This window comes from Amblyomma americanum, chromosome 3 (assembly GCF_052857255.1).
Source record: "Amblyomma americanum isolate KBUSLIRL-KWMA chromosome 3, ASM5285725v1, whole genome shotgun sequence".
Taxonomy (NCBI): Eukaryota; Metazoa; Arthropoda; class Arachnida; order Ixodida; family Ixodidae; genus Amblyomma; species Amblyomma americanum.
In genome coordinates, this window is record NC_135499.1 from 188287944 (window position 1) to 188301433 (window position 13490).

Consider the following 13490-nt stretch of genomic DNA (forward strand, 5'->3'; position numbering starts at 1 on the left):
ACCTGAGGGCCATGCCGGAGTTCCAGTCGGTGGTGAAGTTTGCCACCTGCAGGTCCGGCAGCACGGCACGCAGCCAGGCCAGCATGAGCTTCTTGGGCGGGAAGTTGGTGCGGCCGATCTGGTAGCGCAGGATCAGGGACCACACGAGGCCCAGGATGAGCTTCAGGTTGCCCTCCACGATGTCCGTGTTGCCTGCGAAGGTGCGCCACGCTCTCGCTTCATTCTCCGATATCGACACGAAGTTTGGCTTAGCGTATGCTGTGACCCCTGCAAAAGCAAGCCAGGAGGGCTCGGGGTGGCGAAACGAGCCCCGGCTGGACAGGCAAGGAGGACACGCATCTTTCTCAAGCATTCCCGCGGCAAGCGTACAGTGACATGCACTACTTTTTTCATCCCCTATAGCGCGTTCCGCATCGTGAACGTCCGGCCGTTGTTAATTTCACGTGACTTATTCCTATAGGGATCGTCTCTTCGTTCGGCCATGGAATTCGATCGCAAGCAGTCGCTATAGGGGCCCTTTCACACCGAGCTGTTACGACGCCGTGTTGAGTGTCGTCGAACCAATGCTTTACGGAGCATTGGCACGAAATGCGCGATAGACTTCTTTGAGATGGTATAAGCGGGATATGCTCCGCACCGCAGAGACGGAGCGAGGGAAGCCAGTTCCGTCTCACGGCAACAGGACAGAGAACAACGCTCCGTCAGCGGAAGTTGCCGTCTCGCGCACGACAAAGCTAGTTGGTTGATCATTATGCGAACGAATGCGCTAAAAGCGACACATTTGCGCTTGTGTCGCTTTTAGCGCATTCGTTCGCATAATAAATCGCGCACGACGTCGAGCTTGGCAAAGAATGGGCTGCGGAAATGTGAGAGCATTTCGAATTCCGTTGCCTCCTCTGTTACTTGGTAATGTAAGGAATCATTGATGGTAGTTACTTAAGCATTCGTTTGTTAATTAAATAATCATTAGCTATTATTTGAGCAATCATTAATGTCTGCCCGGAAAAGATGTCCAAACGAGCAGTTTATGCACATTTTCTTGCAGCTAACGCCTGATAAATTTTGTATGCTTGTGTTTGTACTTTTTGGTGTTCTTGATGTATGTTACTTGTTGCTTATTTTATTGTATACTGCGTGTTTTTGACTGCCATGAAGTGTTCTGTACTGCTGCAGATTCTTTTTCTGAATGGTGTTGAAAGGTTCTTTTATGGGCATTTTGTTTAAGCTGAAGTGTATTTAACGAAATCTCTTTCTGACTAACTTTTTGAAGCTAAATGTGTTTTTTTTTTTTCAAACTGCTGCCGAATTGTACATGAGGGGGCCGGGCTTCGTCAAGCCGCAATCATGCGGCTTTTACCCGCCACCCCTCTTTCTCCTTGAGAGAGAAAATAAAGATTTGATTTGATTTGATTTAGTCAATTGATTTTATTATTATTTAATTCTTTCAATTCCAGAGAAATTACTAGTAGATCACCAATTTCGTGATTTATTCTGAATAATTAGTGAAATTATGTAGCTTCACATTTAACTATTTTATTTCGTAATTCGGTCATTTAAACTTTGCACTCAATCGTCATTAATCCCCACAAATCCCAATTACACTCTTACTGGATGACCGACAGTTCATGGGACACGCTCTGTCGGCGTCACTCATGAGGCAAGAAGTGCCTTCGCACTAAAATACTCATTCAGGACGAAGTCAGGGCGACGGCTGACGGCCGTGACACGTGTTAGAAAAGTCGCGCGATGATTGGACACGAAGCACATTCTGCGATTAATGTCGCCGAGTGGGTACACACTGGACAAAAGCGGCACCCACGCACTCAACAGCAAAGCTACTCGCTTAGATTCGCTACGGACGCATAGGCCGCGGAACTTCCCGAGCCAACAGAGTGCCGTATCTCGCATAAACAGAGGCGACCCTGCTGCAACGCTGTCGAGCCGCTGAGCGACAGAGCTTGCGTATACGGCGCGAAATAAATGAAATCATTCAGATGTAACCGACCTGCTTATCTGCGTGCAAAAACTTGAGCGGATAGAACCCTACATAATGATTCGTGTGTTTTGGTGCTGGCTCATACTTGACACCTGATTTAATATCTGCAGCGGGTCCTTGGACCTAAGATATTAAACTTTTTTTTTGAATATGGCGGCGTGCTCGGCTTGAAGCACTCCGGCACGGGTCGGCCCGGTATTGCGCTGCCTCCGGGATCGGCCCGCGGCATATTAGCGCGGCGTGTCTTTTCTTTCACTCTTTGCTCTCCTATCCTTTACCCCTCGTACTTTCAGCACGCGACAGCGAGCGTGGATCGGCTTGAACCAGTAGGCAGGCCCGTGCACTTTCCTCTTCCTTTTCCCTCTCAGAAACACCAGTCAGTCATAATGTAAACGAGCGACGTCGAAAACATCGTCCGTAAACCGAGAAAAACCTCGAGCCCGAGATGAAGACGAATATGAGGAGGAACATGAAACATAGCCTATCGGAAGCATTCCGAAATTTTCCGTCCGCATATAGTATACATGCAGCAGAGAAAAAATGACGCATATGCAATTTGGCTTGGTGAGGCCAAATCCGAATTAGGTGCGCTGCATAGTTTCGCAATGGCCTTACTGCTGGCGCACTGAAACGGGCAATGAAGATTCACAAGGGCAGGAACTTGGGCGAGTCGGCAATGGCGATCGACGGTAAGCGAGGGTATTGCAAACCGGGACAAAGAAAGACGCACACAACACAGGCGCTATAACTTCCGACTGACAGAAACTATAGGCGACGAAGACGAACGTGAGAACGTGAGGAGAAACAGGCGCATGCGCACGAAAAAAAAATAATAGAAATCGGGTGAACGAGGAACTACGGACATGCACGACTCGGAGATTGATTAAGAAGGTCAGCTCTCTTTTGGACAGGGAGATAGACGGCTTGCTGACACATTTATCTTCCGAGGCAGCGATACGCGCTGCTTCAATAATTTCACGTGTTAACTGATCCCGGTGTCTGGCCACGATCGAGTACTTATCCAAAAAAAAGCACACAACAACACTCCTTACAGTGCAAACCCAGCTACTGAGCGCCAGTAAAACATACCGCTTGCCACAAGAAAGTGGGATGTCATAAACAATGTCTTCAGTACATTTCACGAATTTTTTCCTGGGATTTCCCACATAACTTATTGCATCATGGTCAGGGGGTCAACTAAGCACTGTCAAATGAAAATCCAACTGGCTCAAAAGCGAGCAATAAGATTAATGGAAAATGTACCATGGTGTACTCATGCGGGCCCCTATTTCATAAGGTTCAATATCATAGAAACTGCGCAGTTATTTTCGTACAAATTAATTTCTCTGTATAAAAAACGCTATTTCAGCTAAGAATGAATTTATTTTATTAGGTATCAACCTCATTCGTTCTATTTCAGCCTACCATATGCGGCGCCAAAACACATGGTCCATACCTTTCTGGCGCAGTAATAGCGGTCACTGTGACATATAATTTAGCACGCTTTCTTAATATTTTTCAAAGGAACGACATCATACATGAACAGACTTCACACACACAGTTATTCACATTTTTGAATCCACATAGAAAGGACACCGCGATTATAACAAATATGTACTGTGTGCATACTTTTGTGTTACTTGCAGTGTATACGTGCTGATCACAAATGAATTTCTGAACATAACATTGTGAAATGCGCTCGTCATAATTTTATGCGATAATAGCAGAGTACGAATTTCATAGAACTGTTAGAGGCAGATATTTTGCGGCTGTATTTATTTTCTTTTGTGACTGCGCTCTGCCACTGCTAATGTGATCAGCTGCTGGGGCTATACGCCCCGACAGATGGCGCAGGGTGGCTTTCAAGCTGCATCAACGCAGCTTTTTGCCCTGCGTCCTTTCTCCTTTGTTACTTATGTAACCTTGAGAGAGTTACTAAAAGACATCAAAGCTTCATAAGGGACTACACGGTTACTGCACTTGAAGCAACTGCGAGCCCACACCCAGTGAAATAGTGCCTCACGGAGTGAATGGCAACAGGTAAGCACGGTTAACACACACCGCCGATCGCTGGCAACATGGCTCGCAGTCAGTTAAGCTCGCCATTTTCGCACTTAGCTCCGTGCGACATAGGAAAAAAGGTTTGGTTCCATGGGGTCCCAAAGCGACCCTGGCTATGAGGGACGTCGTACTGGAGGGCTCGGAAAACTTGGACCATCTGGGGTTCTTTAACCTGCACTGACATCGCACAGTACACGGGCCTCCAGAGTTTTGCCTACATCGAAATGCGACCGCTGCGACCGGGATCGAACCCGCGTCTTTCGGGTAAGAAAAAAAAAAGGAAACTATGAAGGATACTTTCTATCCAACCTTTTCTACTCTGTCCGACCTCCATGCATCGAACTGCTGCGTACCTGGACGTCAAAAACCATCGCGACCAATGCATGACAAGCATCCACGATTCGCCCTTGAATTCTCTGTCTGCCCTCCCACAAACAGTGCACAGAACACAAACGTCCTGAGCTAAACAATTCCATGATACCTGCAACCGGCGCCTATACAGTTTCTTTTTTTTCCCCATCATTTATGCGGTCTACCCCGCTCACGAGGACGACTCCTGGCCGCGATGACGTCACCCCTCCTACGACGCGACTCCTCCGTGGAAGCGCGTCCCCCGCTGTGACGTGGGAGCACGCGTGGAGAGAGCGGAGGCGCAAACAAAAGTTGCGCCATCGCGCCCGCCAACTACTCCGGCCAGGGCTGCGTGCCGATCGTCGCGCAATGACGACGCCCACAAAACTCCCCGCCACGGCGCACGCACGACAATTGAAGTCCTCCAAACGACACCCGAGAGACGACGACTCCACGGGATCTCCTAGGGTTTTCAAGTGGCCTCACGTTTTAAGTACCGGCCGCAGAACGCACCACTAACACACGTACTGTATACATAGAGTCGCGAGTAAAAAAAGATTATCACAATGACGTCACCTGAGAGGCGAAAATCGCACCGCGCGGCTGGCGCGGCGCCGTGCTTCGCGAACACACCCGGAACTTTCGTTACCACTGCGTTCGTTATCGCAGTGCCAAGCGTTGCTATCTACGTCGCTATATAGTGCTAATATTTTGCACTCGCGACTGTACGTGTCAAAAAGCACCACACTGATCGGACAGGCTGCAGATTGTCGCGCCGCGTGTGGAGAGACGAATCCGAATGTTAACAGCGCTTTGTCGTCATACGGGCCGTGCAGATCACCGCAACATGACGCGGAGTTCGGGAAGATAGGCGATTAAACGCACTGCAGCGTAGTGATTTCTGCCCCACAGTACGCCCATCGTTTAATCAGCTCAAGTGTCGCAAAACGCCTCGACGATTCTAACAGCCGGCAGTGCTGCTCTCTGCGGTGTACATGCCTGCATTTGCCTGCAAACCACGGCTGTCGCGTTTTGCACCTTCTAATAGCGATAGCACGAGAAACGCATTGGAGCTAATTTTCGCGCGACAGCTGTATAAGAACGGTGTCGCGACGGATTTCCGGCTGACGCGCAACGCCGAAGACACGGCAGCCGAACCACACCGCCGCCTAGACAAAGCGAACACAGTGTGCACACACCGAGCGTTGCGCTCTAACGCGAATATGCGAGCGCATGGAAGGAACATGCACATACACACAGAAGGGCACGGAGACGATCCATGGAGCTGAGACTATAGGGGGCTCTAAATGGCGACACGCTCCGGAAACAATGGCACCGCCGTAGAGATCAACGCCTAGATAGCAGCCACGTAACGGAAGCGTGCACAGTAATGCCCTCGCGCCGCATGCACGCTCAGAGAGGCATCCGCACATCTTCCGCGGTAGCAACGGCGGTCAGCAAAACGCACAAATCGCATCACGACTCCCACGGTCAGTGTGACGCGCGCTTCGGCAAAGGAGGCCATTGCGAAGCTCGAACAGCCACTGAAGAGTGTTTTTTTTTTTTTGTACACCCCATTTTTTTCCCCTTCGTCAGCAACGCGCAACGCCGGCAGCCATCACTCGCCGAATCAGCGAGCGATTGCGCATGGCTACTCGCGTATTTTCTTGGTGCAGATGTAGAACAAACAATCATGGTATATACACGCCGAGAGAGAAACAGGATGCACCCAGACATACACAAACACGGCTCGCATTCGGCGTGAGCAGACGAAGCGAGAAGGCTGAGTGTGAAATGCGGAAGCAGACGAAAACATCCGCGCTTGCAGGCAGACGTATCTAATGTCGCGCGCACGTAGCAGACGACGCCGGTTCTCATTTCTGCCCTCCGCGTCGCTTCCGACTATGCTCATATAGCGAAGAACGCTGTAAGCGACGAAAGGTTCACGGCGCACTCGTTCACGCGCCATTCTCCGTCTCGCCTAGAACCGATTGTGTGCCCTTGAAACGCATTCGCGCACAGTGCGAATGAAGCGGAAAGAAGTGCGCATACACGGCGGTGGCGCGCCGTGACCCGGGAAGCAAGTGACGTCACGGAAGCGCCGATCGGGTGGTGCAAGAGGGCACGCGGCATGTGGCATTACACACTCGAGTGCCCTTGATCCAGATCTATCCGAGGAATGTGCGCGACAGGGAGGCCGAACCTGTTTGTGCCGCTGCCCCCTGTGTCGGCACTTTCCAAAGACAAAAAGAAAAAAGAAAACGAGAAGCGGGATATTATACCTATATATGCAACGAAAAATCGTATGACACCACTGGAACGCCATGCGACAAACGGCTGCTCACAGTTTCGGTACGCGTGTATAGTCGGGAAAACTGGCGCCACATTGAATCCAGCGTATGATAGTCTGAAATGGCGGTGCTCGGCTTGCTGTGTGCGTCCTATGGCCGCTTGAAGTTGACGTTTATTTCCTTTGTTACAAAGGAGGAGCCGGGACTAAAAGCTGTGGCAACAGCTTGACAAAAGGTCCCGGCTCCTTTAACTAACTGACAGCACAGGAGGAACGCGACGGTTACATAGTATTATATTGTAACGTGCGTTGCGTCGACGACGAAGCGGAGGAGGGTTGAGCTCTCCGCCCCCGTGCTCGTAACGGAAAAGGACGGCTCCACCCCATTCTGCGTAGGCTCCCGCCGGCTAAAAAAAAATTACTCAGACGGATGTCTAACATTTGCCTCGTATCGATGACGCCCTTCACTGCCTGTAGGGAACAGAGCACTGGCAGGTGCCGATGGACAGAAAACAGCTTTCATCACGCCTGAATGAATTTAATGTCGTGCCCTCTCTGCAACCCTCCTGCCACTTTCTAGCGCACGATGGACGACATCCTCCGAGGGCTGAAATGACAGACTTGACACTGCAACATGGATGATGCTGTCGTCGTCTCGAAGCACTTTCCACCTCATCATCTTCGCCTCGAGAGAGTGTTCTCAATGAAGCTTTTGTCCGTGTCGTATGTGTTTCTCCCCTTTTTTGTGCTCGTAATTTTTTACGCTGCAGTTATGTGGAAGCAATGAAGTTGGCCTGCAGCTCAATTTACAGAAGCGCCACTGTGCCTCCCGACAGCTGACCATCCTATAGGCCGCGTTGTGTCCTATAAGGACGCTGTCGTCCCGGACCGCGTACCAAGCTCCGTGCAGTTACAGATTTCGCGAAGCCCACTTCACTGAAAGAGCTCCGAAGGTTCGCTGGTCTTTCGCCGCTTCATCAGGAATTGTGCTGCAATTATCGCCCCATTGACGCAACTTAACTCCGGCAGCGACGATATGATTGTACGTCACGGTGCGCTCCATGAACTGCGCAGCGATCGGGGTCGTGTCTCCTTGTCCGACGTCGTGGAAGCCCTTCGCTCACCATCCGAAGACGAGACATGATGGCCAAGTACACTTCTTCCCATCACTCAGACTGGGACCATGTTCTACCTTCGTGGCCTCCTACGCTTACAACTCCGCAGCGCAAGCAAGTACGGGATCGTATACTTTCTTCTTCCGGCCTTGAACCTTCCCCCTGCATGACAGACCCGATGCTTCCGAATTCTCCCAAGCCGGTATACGCATGTCCGCTCCTTCACATCTCACGACCAGCACCGTCCGAAAGGCACCCGCGCCGTTTCCGCCTGTCTGCCGCCTTCTTATCGTCTTGACTCCTTGGTCTGGCTTTAGGTGCCTTCCTACCGAACTTCTGGGCAAATACCACAGGGCCCCTACCGCGTTCTCGAGCCCCTCACGCCTTCGACTGATCACCGTCGCCGAAATCGTCCTCTCTGGCCGCCTGAAACCCTACTACGGCCCTGCTATCGTCTCGTACCCTTATTATTATTATTATTATTATTATTATTATTATTATTATTATTATTATTATTATTATTGTTATTATTATTATTATTATTATTATTATTATTATTATTATTATTATTATTATTATTATTATTATTATTGTTGTATGAAAGACAGTTGGCGCTTGAAGCACCAGCGCCGACGGCAGAGGAACCGCGGAGAAAAGACGAAGCTGACGAAGCACGCGCTCACAAACGCTGGCCTGTAGAGCAGCAACGTTGCAGCGGTCATAGTTCAATGCAGGCAAAATACAAAAAAAGAAAACACGTGCCATGCACATTTTCTTTTCTTTTTTTGTTCAGAGGCAATAACAATTAACGTTTCAGCAAAGATAGTGGCCGTCCACATGACCTGCCCGATTTTCCTCTTTACAATAGAAAAAAAAAGCGAAGCCACTCTTGTCACAGGAACACACAAGACCGCGAGTGAGCTTCTGTTTTTTTTTTTTGCCTCGTCTTATTTTAGGGTGGAGAGAATGCAGGGGAGAGTTAACGATTACCGTACGTTGTCGACGGCAGCAGACGAGCACAGGAAGACGAGCAGACGAGCACAGAAAGGCTAAGAAATCAGAATTTCGTGCTTGCTCGTTGTTCACGCATAAAATGACAGCTTCGACATCAACGTCGCCGCTGCGTAGTCAAGTCGGTACGCGGCTCAAACTCTTTTGATAATTTCTCCCTCAAAAGCTATCAAGGGAGCCGGTCAGGAGCAAACAAGACAACACAGGGCGGCTAAGACCTATACCAGTGTTCATATATAGTCAGCCGAAACTAATCTGCTAAGAGCAATCCAAAGCGGAAAGCGTTTTATAGGAACCTACGTAGCAAACTCAGGGATAGAGTTCTGGACAGAAGTTCTATGTTTCGAAACGTTCATCGAAGTTTTATCACTGAGTTCGTAATGCACTAATTATATAAACTGTGGACCTGCGCCTCGACATCCGGCCGCGAGCGCTGCTCGACGATCTAGAAGGAAAGTTCTGGGGCTCTAATGTGTTCCTATTCGTATTCATTATCGGCAAAGCTAATCTAATAAAACATCTAGGTCGCATGCACCAAATCGGCAACAGTTTGTCATCCCATATTCAGAGCCCGCCGACGGGCAGATCTGGAGTCAAAAGATGCTCAAAATGATGCGAAACATGGCTAAAGTTTTTTTTTTTTTTCATACAATATGCACTTCTGGCTACCTAAAAAGGCCAGTGAGGCCATTCGAATCGATTCACACGTCGACTACAGCCCACTTCGCGACTCCGAAATTCGGCACTAGCACGCGCCTGGAGAATTACTAAAACATACCACGTACCAGCGACCCGTCTGCCGCAGCCCTCCTCTTCCGCAGGCAACGCGCGACAGTCATCTTTTGTGCACACACGGCGCGCACCAGACGACCATATACCTGGAGCGGACGCACAAAAGGAAGCAGCAGACGACAACGCCGTGGTCTCGCGTCGAGCAGACGTCGCGATGCGCTGTGCGCGACTTCCGGTTGTTAACGGCGCGTTCTTCCCGTGGGTTCCCGCCGCCGTATCTCACGTGCGAATCGTTACCGCCGCGGAGACGCCGAGTAGCCGCAGGGCTTCCCCTCCCCCTTTTTACACACGCACTCGTCTACACAAATACACCGCGGGCAGCTTCTGCTTCTTCCGGAATGCCGCGCATTCGGTCGCGCAAGCTCGCCGCGCCGTATCTCTGTTCCGGGTTTTGAGACAGAAACGAGCGCGGGACGTCCTCGGGAGGTATGCGAGGCAGCGCCTTAATTCCACAGATTCACGGGCACGACCTCGTGACGTCGAAACGGGCTGGGACAGCGCAGTGCAGCTTCGTTAATCCGCGTCCGTGAATGCTGCCGTACGCCGCTGAAAAACTGGCCGCGTCCATTGGCGGGCTTCTTCCTTGCGGAAAGTTGGAGGAAGCCGCCAGAGTGCAGAACTCGACTGTGCGCGCGCACGCCGCAGACAACGCCACAGGTTCCCTTCGGACGGTCGCGTGCGATTACAACGCAAGCTTGATGTATCGGTAAATAATTGCGCACACGTAGTTTTTCTCCCTAGCGACGCAAGCTTCGTGTGAATAACGAAAACGGTGAAACAAACTTATCACCGGCTGTGGGCGGCCGTCCATATATGTGGTGTAAGGCCGCGCTTCATTAAGCCTCTAGTTACGTTTGTAATTAATTTAGCTTGAGGTTACCGTATGGCTCCGTGCTACGCGGAGAGTTCTCGGAGCTCCCCGCCCGCGCGTCCCCCGCAAACATAAACAAAAGCGCGGAAGTCATTGCCCGCTTAGCAGCGTCGCTACGACTAAAGCCCCTCCATAGATGTCTATGGAGGGGCTTTAGGTGCGACGACCGCGGGCTTCCCCCGGGGCACCGAGAAGGCACGCCAGCGGATTCGCGTAGAACTTTCGCGAGTAGTTTCGCAGGCCGGCACCGAAGCGTCGCGGGGCTCGTTTCCTGCCTCCGCCATCCGACACTTCCGCGACGAGCCAGCAAATTACCCAGGTAGCTAGAAGAATTCCCCATCCTTCGAGAAGCAACACGCAGGTGCATCGACGACTGTTTTGCGCCCCCATTCGAGAACCACGACGGGAATCGAACACCCTAGCTTGTGCTTGTGCTCAGAATTCACTTTATTTTTGGTAGAAAGCAGGCATACATCATGAGCAAGAAAGTTTGAAAGAGGAATATTCTACCAAGGAAGACGAGGCAAAAGGCGTTTCATGTACGCCCGACGAGGCCTCGCCTCCTGGCGAGAAACATTGCGCTCTCTAAGCTAGAAAAGCCGTTGAAAAAATACATTGCGCCTTTCATTACGTGCAGAAAACAGAAGTATTGTGAACAGGGCACTATATATGAAATTAAAATCGTAAGTACTACAGAATACAAGACAATTTTCCTCCAAACAAAAGATTACGTCACAAACAGTTAAGCTACTGTATAGTGTCAAAAGGCAAGAAGAAGCAACAGTTGCATAAATATTAACCACAACAAAAGACTAGTTCATAACCGGTTAAATTATTACAGTGTCAAAAGGCACGAAGAAGCAACAGTTGTATCGATATATAACAATAATCTAACAAGAAACACAGTAATACAAACGAAACACTAACATAAATGAGATAAGAAAGATTCAGGTTATTTTGGTTGCAGGCCGGGGAGTGGACGTTTGGAGTGTGTGCCAGTTGCGGTGTACAGTCCAGGTGCGCATGAGAGTGGGTGCACTTTTCTTGGTAGCGGTGCCAAATGTTCGCCTGCCTGCAGGTAATGGCTCGTGATCTTTCCATCTATTCGGTAGCCCCAGCTTACTCAAGATCTGTCTCTCTCTCTTTGTTGGGACAGCCTTCGGCCGCCAAGTCGACGTCTTCATGGATGGATTATTTTTTTGGCCCCACTCATATCGCTTTTCAGGACAGTTTTTCGCAGCATACTGGGAGCGTTGAGTGCATTGTATCCAGGGGTAATGTCTCCTAAGGTGAAATAGATTTCAGTTAGGGGTGCAGTTATTTAAGGGCCAGATTACGCAACTGTCTATTAGGAAAATTGTCAAAAATTTGTCAAAAAGGTGTCAATTAGCCTCGCTCCTATTGGTAGGGCGTGGCCGGCGGCCATTTTGCTTTTCGGCGTCATTGGTGGCTGCAAATTACGTCACGGATGTGGCAGAAGTGGTGACGTTGCACACCTAATTATGCAGGCGGTAATTGACAGTTTTTTGTGACAGCCTCGAGGCGGTCAATTTGACTGTTGCGTTTTTGACAGAAAATGGCGGCGGTGTACGCGAAGAGTGAGGCGGCTGGGCCGGCGCGAGTAACGGCGAAGGAGAGCGCACGAAGACACGTTTGACTATGTTTGACTAGCCGGACAATCTGTTTCGAAGCCTTTTTCGACTGGAGAAGCAGACGGTGGAGTGGCTGTGCGACGAAGTCGCCGATGGACTGGGAGGTGCGCATGCGAGCGCGCTGTCGGTGCGGCGGCAGGTGCTGTGTGCACTGCGGTTCTTTGCTACCGGCGGCTTTCAAGCTGCCGTTGGTAACGAGGCGCACGTCGGCATCGCACAATTAACCGATGGTAAGCATATGCGTGCGGCAGGTGTTGGAGGCAATCTGCACACTTAGCGCGCAGAAGGGGTGGGTTCCCGCGGTCACCTCTGTGCCACATAAATAAAACACGCTTATACTGGCCCAGCACTTTATTTTTCCCAGCAAATCGCACTTCGTGGTCGTCTTCTGTTTTCCAAGGGAAAAGAAACAGACAACCACACATCACATACCGCAACACCTCACCTTTTGGCATTTTTGTCATCGATCGAAAGAGCCGAACAACACAGAATTCAACAAGTTGTCTTTGTCGATTACGTATACCAAGCGCTTCTTGCAAGTTCGCTCGGTAGTCACGTAGCCTTCACTGCATTCGTTGAAATATTTCTGCGCACCTAGGTCAACCGCACAGTAGCTTGACTTCAGACGCCGCGTAACAAACAATAACACGGCGTGGAATCGGCTGCTTTCGTGCAAAGCGGCTTGACGTTTTACCGCCGTCGGCAGCAAAAGTTACCAACCAGCCAATTTATTAGCACAACTTTGAACGCTTTTTCTTTTGCTTAATATTTTCCAACTTTAAACACAACGTTTTGGCAAAATAAAATATTAGTTACATCTATAGCTCCGTATTTCCTAAGTCTTTTTACAAAAATTTAGTAGACGGCCCCTCGTCCTGAACAAAAAATGCTCTCGGGGCACCGTCTTGCTGTGATTGGCTGATTCCTCATTGCGTCAAGCGGTGACGTCTTTTCGCTTCGTCATTTTGACGTCACTGCCAACAACTTTTGACTGAATTTGTGACAGTTACGTAATACGGCCCCAGAAGTACATTTTTACCCGCGCTTAATAAGCACACGGTGAATCTACATCCACTGCGATGTCAATAAGTTCTGGAAACAAATTTAAAAAGACAGGCATCTGATAGTCTAACGATTATGTCCCATTAGAAGTTCTTTTGTCTTAGCAAATGAATTTTCACTAACATTATAGCCGCATTCTTGACGTCGATACATCCAAAGAAACGAATTCAAGTCAATTTTTATATGCGGGAATATGTTCAGTGCCAGGCGCTATATAAATATACTGGTAATTGTAAGTATTTCATTTTTTTAAGAACAGCGGAGGCATGTTTCTCGTAGCCCTGCATGT

At 49.7% G+C, this 13490-nt stretch overlaps 1 protein-coding gene across 1 annotated transcript in view; it reads right to left on the reverse strand.

Annotated features, from left to right (window-relative positions):
- Positions 1-13490, reverse strand: part of jbug (filamin-type immunoglobulin domains fbug) — a 162979-nt gene that overhangs the window by 100686 nt on the left and 48803 nt on the right. Inside the window, exon 3 of the mRNA XM_077659254.1 lies at positions 3-192. Coding sequence (XP_077515380.1) covers positions 3-192 — 190 coding nt within the window. The remainder of the gene's footprint in view (positions 1-2; positions 193-13490) is intronic.